This window comes from Xenopus tropicalis, chromosome 2 (assembly GCF_000004195.4).
Source record: "Xenopus tropicalis strain Nigerian chromosome 2, UCB_Xtro_10.0, whole genome shotgun sequence".
NCBI lineage: Eukaryota > Metazoa > Chordata > Amphibia > Anura > Pipidae > Xenopus > Xenopus tropicalis.
The window spans coordinates 31,933,118-31,955,383 of NC_030678.2; the positions used below are offsets into that span (position 1 = coordinate 31,933,118).

Below are 22,266 nucleotides of genomic sequence, written 5' to 3' on the forward strand. Positions count from 1 at the left end.
TGACAAATAACTCATGTGTCCGTCTCTGGGGTGAGTAGCAGGTATATATGGGTAGTACTTCTCTCATGAGTCCAAAGGAGGTGTTCTTGTTTCAGTGCATTAATTCATAAGGTCTTATAGTAAGGAACACAGATGCTTCTGGTTGTCAATCAGGCAATGTAACGGAAAAATTAAGATAAAGTATAGTTGTCCCTTTAAAAGTTATATTTTAATTTGGAAGAAGCAATGGCAGCAAATTGAATATTAATGAAGAGAAAAAAAGTGATATTTGGGAGCAGAGTTAGGCTTACTGGTTGTTGAGCCTGAATTATAAACTGAAAGATGTATCACAAAAAATAGGTCCCTTCAGGTTAAATAGCCCTTCCAACAGCAACCTCTGCAGGTTACATTAAAAAATGATATCTATCTGTTTTACTAAATACCATAAAAACAACAATTCTTCATTCTGTTCACTATTTTAAACCACTTCTATATATTCATAAAATCATATGTCAAGCAATGTAAGTTGTAAAGTATCTAAGGTAGTACATGTATCCACCATAGCAATTGTCCCCCCATTATATTGCACTAACATAAATTATGTTTAAAAACATAGTATGCATATCTGTCCTTGTTCAACCAAGTTGCAATCTTTCCTCTCCACATTGTCTCGATACTTGCGAATGGTCAGGACTGTGTGCCAGACATATTGCTTTTGGATATCTACTGTGCTACTGGTATGGTTTTTCCACACCTGCGACCAGCAACTTAGCTACAATTGCTTAGTATTCGGGGTTTCATGGAGCTAATACTATATAAATAAGTAATAAAGTATGCATTTAACCCCATATGGATTAATAATAACAAGCAATGTTGTATTTAGTGTTCAGGCCTGTGGGAATCCATGTGCCCAGGATCAAAATCCAATATGTTTCACATAAGTTTAGAGACACATCATATTCCTTTATTAGTGGGACCTGGACATGTTCTATGGCCTTGATACATCGATCTTCTATACATCTTCTATACATTTTGTGGAATATGAATTAAAATGTCTCCTTATAGGTGAACTACCATCCCTATTCTCAATGCCATTCTTGTGTTCACTTAATCTTTCTTTACAAATTGTGCGCAGCTAAATTAGTGCAGAACAACATTTTTATATAAGTGGTCCCTGATGGATTTAAATTCTGTGTAACCTTGCACATTTTACACCCATACAAATTAACAAGGTCTCTTTAGGGCAAGTCTTGTCTTTTTTTAGGGCTACTGGGCTCCTGTTTGTTATGACCAGTGATGTCAGTAATAAGCCACATTTATGGCCCTACATACATAAGAATGCTGTTGCAAGGTTTTTTATGGGGGCACCATTCTGCCATATGAGGTGGCACTCCATTCCACACCCTCCAAACTCTATTCTATAGTGCTCCTCTCCGCATTCTCTCTTACCGCTGACGCGTTTCGCCACTTCCGGCTTCCTCCCATCGCTCAGGAGGAAGCTGGAAGTGGCAAAACGCATCAGCAGCGAGAAAGGACAAGGAGAGGAGCACTATACAGGGCAGGACTGCTGAACCCAGGAGCGACATTGCAGGTCCTGAACAGGGAAAGAAAAAAGAACAGCCACCTGATCCATACCAGTGACTCTTGATACTCTCATCCTATACACTGTTTGTGAGTGTATTGGGAAGTTTTATTTGTATTAAAGTAATTACGTTTTTACACATATGGCGTATGCATTTATCCCACTGTAAGTGCACAGAAGGGGAAGGGAAATGGAAAAGTAGTGGAATTAACCTAAAGTTGCTAAAGTTGGAAATTTACCTATGTGAAGTGGTTCCTAACACTGACTGAAATTAAGAGGTGGGAAAGCAGAGAGTTGTGAGCTACAAGCGAACCAATTGGATGCCATATAAACCCAAGGGGGTCTGTAAGTAGATTGGCAATTGGAAAGGGATATCACAACTGGGCACAAAATGGTGATATAAGTAAAAGTCATCACTGGTGTTAAAAAGCACATTGGAGTGAACATTGTGAAGTAATAACAGTAGTGCACTATATATATATTTTTTTTTCCTCATAAGACCTCATTGCTAAGTCTAAAGCAGAAGAGGGCACTTTGGAGTATTTTATTGAAAAGTCCTGCTGGAGGCAAGGTTTTCGCTTTGCCCGATGGATAAAATCAGAGGTGTAACTTAAGGTAACTGAGCGCAGGCCTGGGCTTGAGGGGGGCACAGTTGACCATAAAAAAGTGCCCACCTGGGTTCCCATTGGAACCCCTTCCCACCCACCCATTTCCCTCAAAGCTGTTGGTCTGCTTCCTCTGTTGTTACACCACTGGTACTGTCTCCAAATACTGATAAAACTGCAGTTCTAATGGAACAGTCCCAATATCCATGCTTTAAGCTTAAGTGCAGCACTAATAACTTGTAGCACAGAATTTGTTTGCTCGGACTGAGCATCCTGGGACTGGCGCGGAACTTCAAGTTTCTGCACTGCCCCTGTAAGTTCTGGTGGAACAGACAGGGCTTTTTGAGGCTCGTGGACAATAAATCGTTTTCTACGATTCTTTAGAGTCAGGTTTTCTTGAATATTCTGAATTGTTGCTTGATTTGTAGGCTCCACATTCTTTTCCTCTTTTGCACTTGGGTTTACATCATCCATAACAGTTCCAAAAGGAAAGTTTAGAACAGATTCATTTACCTCAGTTGTGCTTTTCATTTCCTCACTAATGATTGTATCAACCATCCACTTTACAAAGCTCTGCGTAGAGATAAAAACTCCAGGGGAATTAATCTGGCTACAGCCTGATCCCCAACTTGCTATCCCAATCACAGAGAAGACCTTTTTTATTTTGCACATGAGGGGTCCAGCACTGTCCCCCTAAAGGAAGCAAAATGAAATCAGTATCACAATTTTAGAGTACAGCATTATTCTTACAATAATAATAATAATAGTATACGGTTATACATCTTGGGACAGGTACATTATGGCAAGAATCTAGATTTAGATTTAGATCTTTCTTTTGCCAGAACTTCTGTTACAGATTAGCCTGTATGGACAATACCAAACATTCTTCCTGATATAGGGTACCAAACAAAATGACTCTTACCTGGCAGCTTGTCATATTTGTTGAGTTTTGGCTTGCACATAGATTATTTTCTTTTATGGCTCCATGATAGGTTATGTTGCAATTCTTGTTATCAATCCTTTTCACTTTGGCTTCTTGCATTATAGCCACTGATTCCTCACCTAGATATAAAGAAAATTGGTTATCCAATGAATGGCACTATCTCTGTGACAAAATATACCTGCTTTTCTATGGAAAGGTAACCTTTAATTCATGATGTATAGTGGAAGATAGAACAAATATGAAGATATCATTGATACGCTGGAAGCAGTGAAACAGTTACATGTTGTCTCTATTATAAAAAGCACAGGCCTACCTTCCTCTTCAACACCCCATCCTGCCATATAGCATTCCGTCAGGGGTTCAAGTTTAGCAGATGATGAGGGTAAACAAGCTGGTTGAATTCGATCACTAAATTGGACAGCTTCATTTAGCTGAACCAATGCAATGTCATTTTTCTCCGTATTTGGATCATATTGTTCATGCTGAATGATCTGTCGAATATAACGAACTTGAGACTTTGGTCCATGGTTAGATAAGTGACGTGCTCCAAACACCAATTGCAATGACCTTGTAGCATTCTCTCTGGAATAATAAATAAAAGGATATCACACAAACCAGCTATGACCTGCTCTAATTTATTGATTAGACACTATAACCTCCCTTATTACCCATAATCTCTTAATCATTATAGCATCCATATGGTTACCAAAGAGAAAGAAACGGCATATTATGCAGCTACATAGATATTTGCAAATATTTGTGGTTTATTCCAGAAAATAATATTTTCTTCTCAGATATTACTAAATCTATTTAATTGATCTTACCCATTAAGTGTCTTGAAGCAATGGGCGGCTGTCATAACCCAACGACTGTTCAAGATGGTCCCTGCGCAGATATGTCTGTAGGTATTGTTTTCCTGCTGCTGGATACTGGTTATCCAGGGCCACTCTCCTTCATCTACATTCAGTTCTTTTAAATGAAGGACCCCAAGTCGTAAATGATCTATGAAAGCATCTACAATAGATAACTTTCCATGATCTGCATTCAGTCCTTTTTCTTCTTGTTTCTGGTGTTGTAAATCAAATAAGGGTCGATTTCCACAAACTGAGAGAGGGAAAGAGAGAGGTTAGAAAAACAGAATCATGCATTATAACACAAACTGTATGTGTGTGTATGTGCTGACACATATATATGTATAAACTTCAGCAGTTCCAATTAATATAATAAAGAAGAAAAGCGCTACACTATCTATGGTCAAAGTCTCCCACAAATACTTACTAACATAGCCGGAAGTTTGAGATTCTCTAAAAAGAATAAAAACGCTCAGAAAAAACAAAAGCAGCTCCATCACTGCTCCTGTCTTCTCCAGACTGGCTGCATAAAGCACACTGTACAGTAAGATGTCTGTACAAGTGATGACATCACAATGTCAACAGTAACCATAGCAACACAAAACCAGTTAGGCCACGTCTACATTGTCAGTGAAGACAGGATATTTACAGATATTGATTTAAAATTCCCTTAAGGGAACCTTCCCTAGGCATTTTTGCCTTTAATGCCTTATAGTGCAAATATCTGATTATAACACCTTGTACAGCATACTATATCTATTAAATAATAAAAGTGTTACTTTATCCATGGCCAAAGTTTCCCCCAGACATTAACTGACATGACTGGAAGCAGCTCCATCACTGCTCTTGTCATCTCCAAACTGACTGCATAAACTACACTGCACAATATAATGTGTTTAACAACAATAACATCACAAAAATAGCTGTAACCACAGTAACACAAAAACAGTTATTTATCTTCATGATCAGTAAACCGACTGTTTAAACCACACTGTACAATGTGATTAATAGTGATGACGTTACAATGATATTTGTAACCGTAGAAACACAAAAAGGTTCAGGTAACATCTACATTATCAGTAAAGCTCAAAGATTCACAGAGAAAAAAAAAAAAAAATTTAATTCCCATAACATGAATGAGCATTAATTAACAATTAAAGATACTATAAGGAAAAATGGATCTCCGAACTGTGTACAGTATGATAACATCACAGCTTCAGTTGTAACCATAGAAACAACAAACTGGTATGGTTATAATTACATAATCAATGGAACTCACAGATTTATAGACAGAGATTTTAAATTCCCATAATATGAGTACATTCTTTAGGCCAGGCCCAGACTGGCAATCTGTGGGTTCTGGCAAATGCCAGAGGGGCTGCTGTAAGATGCCATAGGCAGTCACTATTTATTGGGCTGGTGGGGGGCTGTTTGGGCCCCTCTCTACTTAATATGCCAGGGCCTATTTTGAATCCCAGTCCGGGCCTACTTTAGGCACTGTTGTTTATACATGTCTTAGGGCTCTGGCACACGGGGGAGATTAGTCGCCCGCGACAAAACTCCCTGTTCGCGGGCGACTAATCTCCCCGAGTTGCCATGACCCGCCATCCCGCCGGCGAACATGTAAGTCGTCGGCGGGATGGCACACGCGGCGGAGCGATTTCCCGAAATCGCCGGAAAAGACTCGCGACTCTTAGTCGCCCGCGAACAGGGAGTTTTGTCGCGGGCGACTAATCTCCCCGTGTGCCAGAGCCCTTAAGGAAACTTAATTATAACATAAGATTTAGAAGAGCCTTTCTAGCTATCTAGATATCTACTATCTTTAACCACTAAACCAAACAACTGGTCATGTGACACCTGTTTAACACTGATCCCATAGTAAAGTTGTACAGGTATAAAACCCATTATCCAGAATGCTTGGGACCAAGGGTATTCCGGCTAAGGGGTCTTTTCGTAATTTGGATCTTCATACCTTAAGTCTACTAAAAAAACAATAAAACATTAAATAAACCCAATAGGAGTGTTTTGCATTGATAAGGATTAATTATATCTTAGTTGGGATCAAGTACAAGGTACTGTTTTATTTTTACAAAAAGAAAGGAAATCAATTTAAAAAATCTAAATTATTTGATTAAAATGGAGTCTATGGGAGACGGGCTTTCCGTAATTCAGAGCTTTCTTGATAACGGATCCCATACCTGTACTGTTTACTGCTACAGCTCTTTAAACACTGAACAAGATTAAGTTAATTGAAGTGATGAGATCATATTGATAACAATATATTACCAGGTGCAAAACAGGAATAATAAAAACAATAAGGAAAATGTATTGTATTTGTATAGGTATCTGTATGGACGGAAGGAAAGATTGCAACTTCTTAAATACAGTTATTCATGCCCTTAAAACCCCTACACTCTACCCATACTGCAATGGGAAAGGTTGCAATAATGATAGAAGCACTTGAGTTCTCAAAGGAGAGGTAAAAAAAAGTAGCCGTACAGTCAAGGGTAGATTAATTATGGGTGGGGCCCTGGATGGTGCCCTGACTCCTCGCATCCCGAGTACCCCTCCCGGCCACGCTGGACCAAGCCCTGGTTTTGCTGTTGGGGCGCCCGAGGCCGTATTGTATTTTTACAAATACAAAGCATCAGGAATTGGGCCATGAATATAATTTCCATGGTGGGCACAGAGAGGCTAATTCTGACATTGTCTCTCATTCTAATATGATAAACTGTCAGAATATTTATAACAGTTGTATGGTCTGGTTTCTCAGTTTATGGCAGACTTGGGTTCTACTGTCCTTTGCATTTGTTTAGATCCATTACCTCCACACTTTGACTGGGTCTCCAAGGGCCTACAAGGGAAACAGCAGAGAAACACATATCCAGGCCCCACTTGAAGAACCCAAATGAAAAGTAGAGAGAAAGCTCCTTCCACTAATGTGTGACGAATGGTGAGAGAGAGTCGCACATCACACATCCTCCCTCAGTCTCTTTAAAACTAAACTTAAAGACTACCTTTTGGAGCACTCGCCCAGCCTCTGATTTGGGAACTGGCACTTATATTGTCACCCACTGTGACCTACAGCACTTATACTGTATTTGCCTATTTGTGTCTGTAAGTTACCCTCCCATATAGATTGTAAGCTCTACGGGGCAGGGACCTCCATCTTGTGCCTTTGACTCTTGCCTAACTTATTGCAACTGTATCTTGTATTTATTGTTATGCAGGTATGGGATCTGTTATCCAGAAACCCGATATCCAAAAAGCTCTGATTTATGGAAAGCCCGTCTCCCATAGACTCCGTGTTAATCAAATAATTCAGATTTTTAAAATTGATTTCCTTTTTTTCTGTAATAATAAAACAGAACCTTTTACTTGATCCCAACTAAGATATAATGAATCCTTATTGGAGGAAAAACAAGCCTATTGGGTTTGATTAATGGTTTATTGATTTTTTAGTAGACTTAAGGTATGAAGATCCATATTACTGAAAGATCCCTTATATGGCATACCCTTGGTCCGAAACATTCTGGATAAAGGGTCCTATACCTGTACTTTGTATTTATCTATTATTATCTTAATAACCCCCTGGTTGTATTAATCTATTCTACTGTACAGTGCTGCGTACATAAGTAGCACTTTATAAATAAAGATATACACACATACATTTACCAATTGTTTCTGAGAATTGCGTTCCCATCTTAAAATGTACCATTTAAAGTATATTAAAAATTATATTTAAAAAGGGAGGTGTCCTTATCATGTAAGGTACAAGCAGGGCATGATGGGAGGAAACAGGCACTAACCAGGGGTGGGATAAAGCCACCTCTGGTGACTACCGACCCAAATTTTCATTTTTTTAAAGCAAAAATTCAGCTCTGTTAGTGCAGAGAGACCCCCCTGGACCCTCTATGCGCAGACTGGGAGAATGGGGGCGCCATTGGCGCTGCAGGATTGGTGCTTGGTACAAGTCAGGCTGGCATATGATGTGCCACAGCATGATAATCCTTACAACACAGATAAGGGGAAGGTATGAGGGAATTCCCAAACCCACCCACTAACAAACAGATAGCGGAACTGTAACACCCAGAAATCCCTTCCAATCATGCACCAAATACTGTTTTATTAGAAGGGTCGGGCTGGGGGGTGCAGGGCACACTAGGGCTGCCAATGCAGGGGCACCCCCCCCCCATGATCCAGTCTGACCCTGGAGGGGTAGGTAAACATGATGCAGGCACTGGGGGGGACAAGGGACAGCACTAAGGGGAAAGTGACATAGATGGTGTAATCTGTTTCATTTAAAATTCTAGAAAGCTACAAGGCTGTTTAGTCCCACTGCTTGGAACTCCAGAAACAGCAGAACAGTATTACTAGAATGTATAGCAGATAGGTAGTCTTGTGCTTTGCGACTTCTAACATTATTATTGTAGTTCTGTAAGAAGTGGAGCTGCCATAGCGTTCCTCCTTCCTGCAACACAGCCCTAAATAGACGCAGACCAAACAACACTTGTTTACATTGTGAGAAACTCCCACTGATCTCTAGTGACAGTTCCACACATGCCCAGTAGATGGCAGCAAAGCCAAACGCTTACACGCCTGAGCCCTTGTTGTGCTTCCTGATCTGTTGCTGCCAGACGCGCACTGGGTTTGAATGGTGCGGGCTGAGTTTGTGGGGCCCCCAGCCGGGCGGGGGAAGGAGCATGGCAGCGCTGGCAAGTTCCGATCCACCCTGCGATACCCTGGAGCAGAGAAAGCACAAGGGGCAGAATCTCTACTACCAGATCTACGTGAGGAAGATGCAGGAGCTGCCGCCCGATGTGCACCGCTTCTGCGACCCTGAATTGTCCGCCCCCCGCAGGAAGGAGCTGTTGCACTTACTCCGGAGCCTGGAGGAGGGGTCGAGCTGTCAGCGGCTGCAGATCCTCTTCTCCTTCTCGGTGCCCAGTCCCATGGTGCTGGAGCTGCTGTGTGCCCTGAGGGAGCCCCTGGTGTCAGCTGGAGCTGTGAGTTCTGCCTGGGACTTGGGGCGCTTAGGGACAAGCCTGGCCATTGTATATGTGGGACAGGGAGGGCCCCCTAGTGGCTCAGGTGTGTGCAGCCGGCAGCCCTCCAGCTGTTTTAAACTACTAGTTTATAACAGCTGGGGGGGTCACATCACAGCCCTCCTGCAATTCCCTGGACCCCTTGAGCTTTAACTGTGGCTCTGGCAGAATTATGTGTACCTACCAGTTTACTTCTGAAGGGTTTTAAAATCATTGACTAATATATGCCCTAATGTCATACATAAAGGAGAAGGTTACTATAGGGTTACTATACGGCACATTGCTCTAAGGCACAGTTTTGTGATCTACTCTGTGCTCTATGACTGTACCCCAGCATTTCTTCCAGTCTGTAGGGTGCCCCAGGACCCTATAATGAGAATCCACTGTGTGTCTAGTATTCCTGTTCCCCAGCATTTAGTTTATTCTTCAGGGTGCCCCAGGGGCCCATTAATGAGAAGCCTCTGTGTATGTTGTAGGCCTGCCCCCCAGCATTTCTCCTATTTTGCAGGGGGCCCTCAAATGAAAGCCACCATGTATGTGGTGTACCTTCCCCCCTCCAGCATTTCTTCTATTCTGCAAGATGATGAAAGGACAATACAGGTTGATTCTAGCCATGCACATATTACTACAAAGATCCAATATTCTCACTCAGCTTAGGGTGTCTGCTTCCACATCTTCACTAAGGGACTTTGGCACCCAAAGCAAGGGTGGCAGTCTGCCGCCCCCCACCAGAGTGCTACTAAACCACTATGCACAGCGTGGCAGATAAAGTGACAGGCACAGACCAACCTACACAGTAAGGCAGAAAAGAGAAAAGGATCTGCTATTAATAGGTCATTGCTGTATCTGGGCAATAAACTGCAGGGAACCCTCAATTAATATTTTCTGTAATTGCCTAGCAAATCTAGGCAAATATTCTGTTATTTTTCCTGAAAAGTTGCAACTGGGGGCCACTGTTTGTTTGGAGTCTGTGGAAGGGTGAAGACACAAGGAGCTACTTGTTGTGGCTACAGAAATAGACAATGCTGATCATTTACTTATAATTGTCTCTGTGTGTGGTTTAACAGAGGCAATTCTCAGTACTGTCTATGGCAGGGGATTTTCTGGCATTTAGGGCTCTGGCACACGGGGAGATTAGTCGCCCGCGGCAAAACTCCCTGTTCGCGGGCGACTAATCTCCCCGAGTGCCAGAGCCCTTAGTAGCCTTGACAAGTAGCTGCTACTAAGTAACTCCATGTGTCTTTACCCTAATTGGGTGCAAGGAGAAGCATGGCAGCTTCCACACAATAAGTGTGGTGACAGATGGGGAGATTGGTCGCCCCGTGTCAAATCTTTGTTGCCACGGGTAACTAATCTTCCCACAATTCCATCCCACCGGCTAGAATGTAAACGGCTGGTGGGATGGCATACACGCCACTACGATTTCTGGAAGTTGCCCGAAGTTGTCTTGAGAGGAAACTTCTGACGACTTCCGGAAATCGCAGTGGCACATATGCCATCCCACTGGCGATTTACATGTCGGCCCGTGTATGGGCAGAACAGAGCGGCCTGGCCGACCGATATCTGGCCTGAAATTGGCCAGATCTCGATCGGCCAGGTTAGAAAATCCAGTCGGATCGGGGACCGCATCGGCTCGTTGATGCAGTCCCCGAACCGACTGTCCCATAACCACAAATGTAATCCGATCGTTTGGCCAAAGGGGCCAAACGATCTGATTATTTTTTTTTTAAGTTACTTGCTACCCGATATCGCCCACCCATAGGTGGGGATATCGGGTGAAGATCCGCTCGCTTGGCGACATCGCCAAGCGAGCGGATCTTATAGTGTATGGGCACCTTTAGGGTGAAGACACACAGAGCTTCTAGGAGCAGCTACTTGTATTGGCTACTAAAATAGACAATGGTGATCATTTACTGATTACTGTCTCTACATGTGTTTAGCAGAGGTAATTCTCAGTATTGTCTATGGCAGGGTATTTTCTGGCTTTTAGTAGAGGTGAAAAAGTAGCTGCTACTAGTAGCTCTGTGTGTCTTCACCCTAAATGAATAAAAGCAGGCAGATGAATAAGGCCTCCTGGGGAGAGTAGGGAAATTGGTTTTATAGTCACTTTGCCCATGAGATGTGAAGAATGGCTGCTAATACACAAGATTTTAGTAACTGGAATTGATGTATTTGCTCAAAAAAGTGGCAAAAAAAACATTAATGCAGCGAAATACACTTATTGTATTAAATACATTTTGCAAATTTTAGCTAATTTTGCGGGGGACGTGAAACGTGACAGATTCACTTATCACTGCTTCTCATTTTTTACCTGGTATGTTTTAGTAAATAAAATCCCTGGATATTGATTTTTTTTTCTATATTTCTCAGGGCACAGGGTACTGGGAGTTTTTGCTGCAGAGTCGTGGCCTTGATGTGGTTGCATTTGACCAAAACAACATTTTCCCACCAGAAATGCGCTACACAGAGATCATGGTGAGAACACTGTATATTTTATGTACCTAACAGTGTATATGTTAGTCCCATTAGCCCCATGTAAAACATATGTTTTTACTATAGCTAGTGCTTGTTATTCTTCTATATGCAAGGATGTAGGCTGTCCACCTTCGTTTATGCTGCTCCTTTTGTGCAGCCGTGCACCAAATACTGGGGAGATTATATTTATCTCAATGATAGCTTTGTATAGGGATAACTCCCTCATGTACAGTCTTGCTTTCTAATATCTATACATATGTCTTTCTCCAGACTGCTGGCCCTGAGATCCTTGAGCTGTTCCCAGACAGAGCTCTGCTCCTGGCATGGCCTGATGCAGATGGTAATGAACCTTTCATTTCTTACAACCAGCATATGGAATAGGCAGCCTTGGCCACTTTAGCTGTGTGGAACTTTGGCTCATAGCATCCCTGCGGCATAGCAGAACAATACTAGGCGCTGGGAGAGTGTCACTGATAGCATAGCAGAGAGATTCTAGGAACTGGGAGAGTGCCACTGATAGCATAGCAGAGAGACACTAGGAACTGGGAGAGTGCCACTGATAGCATAGCAGAGAGACGCTAGGAGCTGTGAGAGTGCCACTGATGGCATAGCAGTGAGATGCTAGGAACTGGGAGAGTGCCACTGATAGCATAGCAGAGAGACGCTAGGAGCTGTGAGAGTGTCACTGATACCATAGCAGAGAGACGCTAGGAGCTGTGAGAGTGTCAGCTGAATTACAATTACCAGAAATGATTTGCTATGTGGGATACACATCTCAATCCTGAAGGGTTACTTGGTTTGGAATTGTACATTCCTTCATTGCTTGGGATCTGTCTCTCTATAAAAAGACTCCATGCAAGAAACAAAGTGAAATGCTCCTTGCCATTGGCTGTGAGCTTGTGCTGAGGTTTGCAACCCTTGGGATGGGAATTTGGCTTATGTTCTCAACTTGGGCTGATTTACCCAATCATGCAGATTGCATCCAAACTCATACCAAAGATTAAAGATTGTCAGTATAAAGCCATGTAAAGGGCCAAAAGCTGATGTGTCTTTTATTCAGAGACTCCAGCTATTATAGTGTTATTTGAACCGTTTTGCTACTAGATGGCAGTATAAGTACACGCTACTTAAATGTCACCCTGTTCTGCCATATCTTGCAATACATTTCAACTGAAGTATTTTGTGCAAAACATTGTAAATCTGTACTGTTTTGGTTAATGCCATGATCTCAAAAATTGCTTTTATATATAGCCAAATAGTGCTTTTTTATATTTTGTTCTATACGGATTAAGCAATATTACTGTAGATTGTGAGCTTTACTGGCACATAGACAAAGCGAATGATGTATAATCTCTATAAAGCATAACAAGTAAATGTGCTGGTGCTTTATAAGTAAAGGATAATAACACGTTTCAGTGCATATATTTGTAATCCAATTATTCTGTCATCAGTGTCCTTGGAGCAGGCTTTGATAATTATATAAGGCTTAGATGGGGAAAAAAAATTAATAATTGAGGTGAGCCTATCCCAAAATCACTGCAGGGTGGCAACTTTATTGTCACCCTCCAGTGACTGTAATTGCTAACCTTCTACCCTCGGCCTGGCTCCCGTTTGTGCATAAACAAGTAATTCAGTGCAGAATGCGCCACTGCCATCCTGTTGCCTGACTGGGTAATATGATGAGAGGGCACTATTTTGGGTGTTTTTTGCTGTGCTGAAAAACACGTAATGTATATTTGGCTCTAACATTAATGAAAAAGAATGTCTTTCTGCCATATAGACTAGCAACTCCATAGAAAAAAGTATTTTATACTATAGTGAGGTCCTTTTCCTGAAGGTGTGGGTGGCCTGGGCCTAAGGAGTGAAAGGCTGGAAACAAAAATAGGTCAAATCTTCCTTGGCCTGCAATAACATTGTGCGGTAGGGATGGAAGATCTAACCCACAGGCGATAAATAAGAGAAACAATACTGATTCTCTTTAATGAATGTTATTACTTAGGGACCAGTGCAAAGCATTATAAGGTACAGTTATGTTTATTGGAATATACACAAGTTCCCTGTTAGAAGTTTCCATTGCTGGATATTGTGCGTGGTGCCCAGTGGGTGCTGTGTGGGCAGGATGGGGGAGCTGTTTATTTGCACTCTTCATTCCTGCTTAATAGCAAATAATGGTTGGCAGTGTGCTTCTCTGAGCACTTTATTCCTGCATTACTGACACAGCCACAGAACACCCTGATCGTTAATGACAGTGAGGATGTTGCCAAGTAGAGCCCACTTAAAGGAGAACTGAAGCTCAAATAATATTAGGCTAGAAATGCTACACCTTATATTTTGTACTTCTGTATTAGCCATGGCCATCAGGGCCCTTTCACAGTTAAGATTTGTGCCTCCAAAGATGCCCCCAGTATTCCTCATGTTCTGCTGATTCCCTGCACATGCTCTGTCCTGCTATCACTTACCTGAGCTTAGCGGCTCATTAAATATGTTCAATAAAAAATGAATGATAAACAGCGCAAACAATGAAGTATCATCCCTATCCTGTCTAGCCCCAAAAGCAGAATTTTAGTTTGTAAATCCCTCCCCCTGACAGTTCCAGCTAAAAATTATGTTTCTACCGAAATTTCTTCATTTCTTTCATATTTCCCAAGTAATTTTACATCTCTAGTTCTTCAAACATTTACATATGATAATCAGGGGGTTTATATGGAATGTGGTTTTCAGATTGGCTTTCTCCACGCTGCAAGCCAAATTCTCACTTTATTTCCTAGCTAGTTTTTGCCTGCTAGTAGCTGGCACCTAGAACAGACAATAGGGCAATTGTGCTGGAGGCCACAGTTATTGGTTCTCTTGAAGCCCTAGCCAAGCTTTCCATATAGGGGTATCTCCCAGCGCTACACAACCATAGTACCTATGAAAACTGTAGTAGCCACCTTTCAAAAATCCTTAAATATGACTCAAAGCAACTGTACAGTATGGGGAAATAAATGTCTCCCTCACTTCACTGCAGTGTCAGGTATAGCTACATGGGCAGGGGTGATAATTATAGCGGACATAACATCCAATGGCGAGTGTAAGCAATTTCACTGGAGCATGAGTAGGCTTCTTTTTCCTTCCTCTGTATGTTAAATCTTTTTAAGTGGAATTCATAATCGGATGTCTCTACTAGCGGGGGTCTCACGGGTTTCGGGCCGGCCCGCACATCACTAGTCCCTACCTTAGGCACTCACACTATTGGAATTTATTCACTAGCAAATTAATCTGAGTATACATTTGGGTTTTGCACGACAGTCGAAACACTCTGAGGAAGCCAACACTAACATAGTGAGACCATGTAAAACATCGCAAGGGGGCAGTGCAGTAACCAAAATATCCGCTGTTTTTTTATATACAGGTATGGGACCTATATATAAATTCTAAATTGCCTAGAATTGTCTATGACAACCCCTTTAAGACATTAATGCAACATTGCGCATGAATAGCCCTGCAGGGGAATGCTCGGTATAACATTTTAACATGAATTCTTCTTGGGGCTTTATATTTCAATCAGACTACTTTTATTGATAACATGCATTTTAAAAATATTTGTTTGATAGATTCCCTTTAAAAAAAACAACTCACCATTTATAATTAGTGTTTAAATATCCTCTTTTTCTCCTTGAATGAACTGTGGATAAACTGAATGAACTTTGTAAGCTCTACGGGGCAGGGACCCCCTTTCTCCTTGTCTCTGTGACAATAAGCTCCTAATATTTGATGTAACTGTACTTTGTATTTATTTCTATTTATTATTGTAATGACCCCTTTTCTATTAAATGACTCTGCTGCACTATATACATTGCTCTATGCGTGTCATGAACATTTCTTTTGTTTGTATATGAATTTCTAATATAAATATGAGATTTCTCCCCTGGTTAGCATTGCAATGCGTATATATATCGGGAGCCTTGTATTTTCTTATGTACTTGAAAGGCATCCATACCTTCCTTGGATGTAAACTCCCTAAACAAATGTAAATTGCTTAGAGTTCTCTTATGAGCACTGTTGCAATTAACACTGATGATTACTATTTCTCAATTGCTAATGTAATGGATTCCAAGCACCACCTGCTTTTCAGTTCAGCTAACCAACCACAGTTGTCAGAAAATTAAGTTAGTGAGCACAGGAAAGCCTTGTGATATTTCTCTGCTCAGACTATTAAGTTAGTGAACATAAAGAAGTCATCTGATGTTTCTCTGGTCAGTTCTAAGCAAAGCAACATGGCAAGAATTTCCTCTTCTCTCTAACTTGATTTTCTGCTGACTGGGGCAGTCAACTGAACAGGAGCTGTTCTTTCAAATTCAAATCAGCAGTGTAAAACTTGAAAACTAGAAAAAAATTATTTTAAATTGCAAACATGCTTAAAATATATGGTCTGGTTTCCCTAGCATTATTTTTTGCTTCTCTTCCCTACAGAATCATCCAAATTTTCCCGTGACTGCCTGACCTACTACAGGGGTAAAATGATATTCCATGTTGGGGAACTTCTGGGAGAGACAGTCTCCTCTAATCCGTGGGGGCAGTCATCAACGCGTGACTTCCAGCTTTGCCTTGCAGAGGAGTTTTGCTGTGTGAAGAGGCTACAGCTTCCCAACTGGCCTGGCCAAGTGGATTCATTTACTGTATGGAAGAGGAAGAGCCCCCAGTTGGTGCTGTGTGATGGCGCTCATTTCCAGTATGTGGATACACGACTAGAGGAAGCTCCATAGTTATAAAACCCCAAACTAACTTTCCATGCATCCAGAGGCAGAACACCTATCACAAGGGAGGTCCAAGCACGCGGCATGATAAAACACGTGGCATGATAACTTCCTGCTCCACCACCATATGCCTATTCCTAAATGGATTTTCTACTAGTGAATGTGTTTTTTTTACTCCGACTGTTGCTGTGGAGTCTGTGTCCCAGTGTTACCAGCAGTGCCCTAGTGCAGGAATTACCCACTAAACCCGCAAATTTATGTGTTTGTGGAACAAATATTTATATGTTGGATTCTAAATAACAAAATGCTCGATGCTGGATATTTGTGAACATATAGCACAGTAGCTTACGTACCCGGTCAGATCGCTTGTCGTACAGCTTAATGGTGCTCTGAATGCTTGCATGGCCAAAATACGTGTCAGCAGAATTGTGGGGTGACGCAGCCCCAAACTTCCCATTGTAAAGCCAAAACTAACCTTTTGCCTAGTGAAACAAGATGTAATTCTAAGCCACTTTTCCAATTTGTATTCATTCTAATTTTATAGAAGCTTTAAAGTGCAATTGCTACTGAGAGGAATATCTGTCAGTCCCCCGCTATGGTGTGCACTGCTGGTTAAGACTAGTAGCAAAAGCCAACTGATTAATAGACCTGTCTTGGCTGGAGGAGAGCTGACTTCTGCTACTTTTGTTTATGCACCAGGAGAGCAGAAAGGGACAAAAATACCCTTTTTGTTAACCAATAAGATAATCACCTTTTAAACAGGTGAACGGCAAATACTGATTGGCTGCTACATGTGATTAGACCTATAGCAGACATTGCACTTTTTATTACATAACCCTTTTCAAGTTTTCAAAACCAAGGTCTTCAGCATTCTTGCCGATCAGAGCTACAACTCCCAGAAGCCTTAGCAATTTCCAAACACATTTTAAGCAGCGTTAGCAGTTGCAAAAGTGAAGTATACATATATATTTTCAAATGATTTCTACTTACATTTTATAGACTGATTTTGAAACAAAGATTTGTGTACTTTTTCTTGGCTCTGTACAATAAAGGAACTTCCTCATTATATACCAAGCAAACATTTCTTAAAGGGCACCTGTCACCCTGAAATTGACTTTCCCCCAGAAGTGTGGTCTAATAGAGCCTGCATTCCAGTTGGGGGAAAAAAATGTTTTTGTTTTTTTAATTATAACCCCCTACAGCACTAGGCTCCCGGGGCAGGCAGCTATGTTGTGTGAAGAGTAACCTGTGTTTGTAAATAATACCAAATATTTTGAGAAAAATAAATACAAATAAATCTAGTTATTTTTCTGTGCTTTTCTCCAATCCATTTCAGCACTTGCCAGCATGCAGTGTTACTCTGTACAGACACGATGATGCTCCAGGTAGAAGAGCTGGCTCATAATTACAGTAAACCCGCATTCCATTGGCACTACACATCGTACTGAATGCCATTGCATTTAACTAGTTACAGTTTTCTAAAGTTTTAATACATATAAAAAACAAGTGGTCTTGTTTACACTGCTATACATCCCTATATCTGTTTGGAAAGAAATGAGATGAGAGCAATGTCATATTGTAAATTATGTTTGCAAATGAGTGCATTTCCACAATGCCACCAGGAATATTGCAAAAAGAAGCAGTTAGGTTTCTGACCCAGACGGGGAAGCCGACAGTGGAAATCCTACAGTAATCCGACAGCAATTCAGTGACGACATGTACTATGTAACCTTTGCTAGTTAACACTTCCCTCACTTGCTCATCAAGGTCCCAGACAGCCCTCTAGGCACTCATAAGAGACAGATTAGGATTTCAGCCAAAGTACATAAGGCGAGTGTGTTATAAATTTACACCTCAGAGTCACTAACAAACAGCAATTTTCTCCTTAGCCTTTCTGGAGAATGCAGTGTTTAAGAGTGTGGGAAAGGTATTCACAGTATTTTATTCAAGTGCACCCAACGTTGCTCTTAAGCTGGCCATACACTGAGAGATCACCAAGCGAATGGATCTTTCCCTGGTATGCCCACCTTCAGGTACAGGCCGCCGGGATGAGGACTGCATCAACTAGCTGATGCACTCCTAGTCCTGATGGGATTTTTAAACCTGCCAATCCACATCTGAATGATTTTTGGCCAGACATTAATCGCACAGGCCCATCTGAGGGACCCATACTCAGGCCAATAAGCTGCCAACTCGTCAGTAGATTTTATCAGCCACAGATGTATGGCCACCTTGGTTTGTAGATGTGGGGCTTTTATTGGCACTTTTTCCCACTATGCAGTGTTTCTTCCCCAAAATTGGAGAATCGTTGCAGCCACGTGGTAAATTCCAGCTGGCCCACTTGCCTACTAACGCAACCCACTAGTCCATTTCCAGGCTGCCAGTAATTCCATAATTACATGTAAATCATCAGAGCAGTCTGGTTGGGTGCATTGGTGGAATAAGACCATTTCTGAATGTTGTTGATATGCACAATTATTCATGCATTTTAGCGCCCTACACTTGTTGTAAGGTTGTTGGGGTCGTGCAGTTTGTCCAATTTTAAAATACATGGGTTGTACAATTAAAATGTATGCATCACAAGGGCCAGCTCTAAACAATGTAATCTTTGCCTAGTGCACATCAGCAGCTTTAGGGCTCTGGCACACAGGGAGATTAGTCGCCCGCAACACCAGCGAAAATGTAAATCGCCGGTGGGATGGCATACGTGGCGGCTCTCGAGGCAACTTCACTGAAATCGCACCGCCGTGTATGCCATCCCACCGGCGATTTACATTTTCGCTGGTGGGATGGCAATCTGGGGAGATAAGTCGCCCGTGAACAGGGAGTTTTGTCGCGGGCGACTAATCTCCCCGTGTGCCAGAGGCCTTAAGCTTGCCATGCACGCACACCGATATTATTGTATGAAACCTCATTATGATATTCGGTGTGTGTATGGCAGCTCGACGAGATGACTGATATCTAGTGATGAGCGAATTTTTTGTGCCAGGCATGGATTCGCAGCGAATTTCCACATTTCCCCATTGGGGAATTGTTTTGTGAAAATTTGGCGCAGAAAAATTCGCTGCTGTGGATATCGGGCATCTCATCGATCGGGTAGGTTAAAAGTTTTGGGTGCCACAAATTACGTTTATATGAAAACTGGGCGTATTCAGGAGGTGGAATGTTCCTAGCACATAGAAGAAGCAAATTCTAAGAATTAAATAGAAATATCCCTTTAAACAGGCAATATTCACCTTAGAAATGTATAGCACATGACTGGAAAAGAATAATTAAAAGCTGGCAATAGAAAATTAAGAATTTTCTACAGGACAGACACCTTCCTATTTTGTGTCTTATCACTTCACGTCATCTTTGTTTCTGTGTATCTATTTCAGTGTCTGTCCCTCTGTTTGTATTATTACTGTATAGTTTACACTGTATTGTGCAGGTGGGTTTGGGTCACAAAGTGGGGTTGGTGTTGTGGGTTTGGGTCACAAAGTGGGGTTGCTATGGTGGGTTTGGGTCACAAAGTGGGGTTGCTGTGGTGGGTTTGGGTCACAAAGTGGGGTTACTGTTGTGGGTTTGGGTCACAAAGTGGGGTTGCTGTTGTGGGTTTGGGTCACAGAATGGGGTTACTGTTGTGGGTTTGGGTCACAGAATGGGGTTACTGTTGTGGGTTTGGGTCACAGAATGGGGTTACTGTTGTGGGTTTGGGTCACAGAATGGGGTTACTGTGGTGGGTTTGGGTCACAGAATGGGGTTACTGTTGTGGGTTTGGGTCACAGAATGGGGTTGCTGTTGTGGGTTTGGGTCACAGAATGGGGTTACTGTTGTGGGTTTGGGTCACAGAATGGGGTTGCTGTTGTGGGTTTGGGTCACAGAATGGGGTTGCTGTTGTGGGTTTGGGTCACAGAATGGGGTTGCTGTTGTGGGTTTGGGCACCTTGAAGCAGCGCGGCCTCGGGGTCCTGGCCGCCTGAAGCAGGTAAATTGATGGCGGCCCCCTTCGGTCCCCCCTCGCTTAGCTTTTTGACGTCAGAGGGGGGCCACATCGCAAGTACAGAAAGCGCAATAGCACCCCCTGTAATAGAAGAACCAAAATACAGATTTAAAAATCAGATTGCCTTAAAGGAAAAGGAAAGTTAAAATCACTGGTGGTTCCAAGTGCTGGGTGCTGTTCATAGCTTTTGTGACCCGCACATCACTACTGTGTTCATGGCAGCACTATATGATTATATACATATATCCATGCCTTTTAATGACTGCCATTCAGGCCAGCCAGTAAAGTTAACGCACCCTCACAAATATTTGTGCTGCCATTCCCGGCCTGCGCCTGGGATGCCCCCCAGAGACTTTACCAGAGATCTGTTAATGTTAGAACTTGCTTCTTCAGATTGTATTTTAGGAGCAGTGTCCCTTTTAGCAACAACTGTCAGTGTCTCCCATAAAAAAATATTAGGTCACGCATTAGTGATGTTCAAAGGGAAACCCTGAGACAGCTTGATGATTTATCCTTTCTCAGAAGTTCCTTTGACTCTTTTCTTTCTTTCAGTTTTTTTAGGTGGGAAATGGCCATCTAACTTCATAGGAATTTTGAGAATACAGTTTTATGTTTTATGTTAATATTCTTCTAATTATAAGAGCAAATTACTGAGCGGGCATATTCATTTGATGGGACTTCTTCTGATCCGCTGGGACTGGAATGCTTGGAAAGATTAAAGAAAATGGAGGAAGCAAGGCATATAATTCATCATAAGTTCCAAAACAGTGTTGTTGAGTGAACCCTCCATTTAATATGAACCTATGAGTGTTGTTACCATCCGAATGCCTTAGTGTTAGCGGAAGCTAGCTGTCTGTATTACTTGTCATGTGCTCCCCGAGGCGGTGCTTCCTGCTGCTTGTGAGCTGAACCCAGCCACTGTTTGGGCAAGTGGTTAGCTTGGCTCAGGTCACTGCATGCAGGAGACATGAAATCATCCCATGGAGTCATCGTGCACCACAAATTTGGTCATCACCCTGTATGTCACTGATCTCTTTATTTGGTTATGCCCCTAGCACAAGGCTAAGTGGTATCCAGGGTTGTACTGGGGTGTGCAGGGCCCACCACCCCAGCCACAGAGGCCCCCACATTATTGTGAATCCCCCAGCCCCACCCCCCTCCCGTCTGTGCAGCACCCCTTCTCTTAACTCGTACCTCCAAGCCGCACCATTCTGCTGCTGGCGCCCCTGCAACCATATCTGCTGGCAGGGCCCACAAATGCCAAGACTTACAGTAGCCCAATGACCCGTAGTGAAATGTAGGGAAGCAGGGGCATGACAGATACGTTGGACAGACTTAGCCACTCCCAGTTGCAGGTGATTCGCTGATTCATAAGGGGTATAAATGCTGGGGAACCGTTCCCGCTTCTCAATCCATTTTAGTCAGCATAGTAAAACGCCCACCCTCCCTCCCTATAGAGATGGAGATAGCGGAGTGTTGTGGGCGGGGTGATTGAGTTGGGGGAAAACAATGGTTGGGTTAGGAGGGGAGTTTTATAGTTAATTGGGGCTGGCATGCTTGGAACCTCAGGGGTAAGAAAGTGGATTAGGAGGTGAGTTTGTTGGGTAGTTGGTTCCGGGCCAGAAGGGCAGCTGGCAGCACCAGTTGCACTGCGCAGTTATTGGATTGTTACAGTGTTTGGTTATAAGTTGGTTTGTTTGTTATACAAACATTTGTGTTATGTTTGAGATGTTTTGTTTCACATTTGTTATTTATGTTATGTTTTAAATTAAAACTTTGTTGTTAATAAATTCTCTGCGGCCATTTTATCCCAAGAATTGGTGTTCATGTGTTTATTGGGGATGGTAAGTAAAGAGGTAAAAGGGGGGGTGTTGGTTTTTGAGAAGGGCGGGTCAGGATCCAACGTTACTCATGTCAAGGGTTTTCTCCCATTGTTCTGTCGGCCCAGACTGAAGCTAGTGCTATACATAATTTGAGAAAGTAATGTAATATTCAGTTAGTGGCACTAAAAATAATTCTCAACCTACCAATTTATAAGGTTGCGACCATTTCTGAAACTCAAATGCTAG

The 22,266-nt window shown here is 42.2% G+C and overlaps 2 protein-coding genes across 2 annotated transcripts; one reads left to right on the plus strand and one right to left on the minus strand.

The window, feature by feature from the left end:
* Nucleotides 1–2,272: 2,272 nt before the first annotated feature.
* On the minus strand, nt 2,273–4,491 carry LOC100497024 (brain-specific serine protease 4). Its single transcript, XM_031896664.1, has 5 exons — nt 4,388–4,491; nt 3,934–4,213; nt 3,423–3,691; nt 3,089–3,228; nt 2,273–2,859 (listed from the first exon to the last, which is right to left on the minus strand). The coding sequence occupies exons 1-5, from the start codon at nt 4,455–4,457 to the stop codon at nt 2,350–2,352; spliced, it is 1,269 nt and encodes a 422-aa protein (XP_031752524.1). The 5' UTR covers nt 4,458–4,491; the 3' UTR covers nt 2,273–2,349.
* Nucleotides 4,492–8,494: 4,003 nt separating this feature from the next.
* Nucleotides 8,495–17,517, plus strand: LOC100495598. The gene is made up of 4 exons (XM_002938920.5): nt 8,495–8,966; nt 11,376–11,480; nt 11,751–11,820; nt 15,933–17,517. Exons 1-4 carry the CDS (start codon nt 8,532–8,534, stop codon nt 16,223–16,225), a joined length of 903 nt encoding a protein of 300 aa, XP_002938966.2. The 5' UTR covers nt 8,495–8,531; the 3' UTR covers nt 16,226–17,517.
* The last annotated feature ends 4,749 nt before the right edge of the window (nt 17,518–22,266 follow it).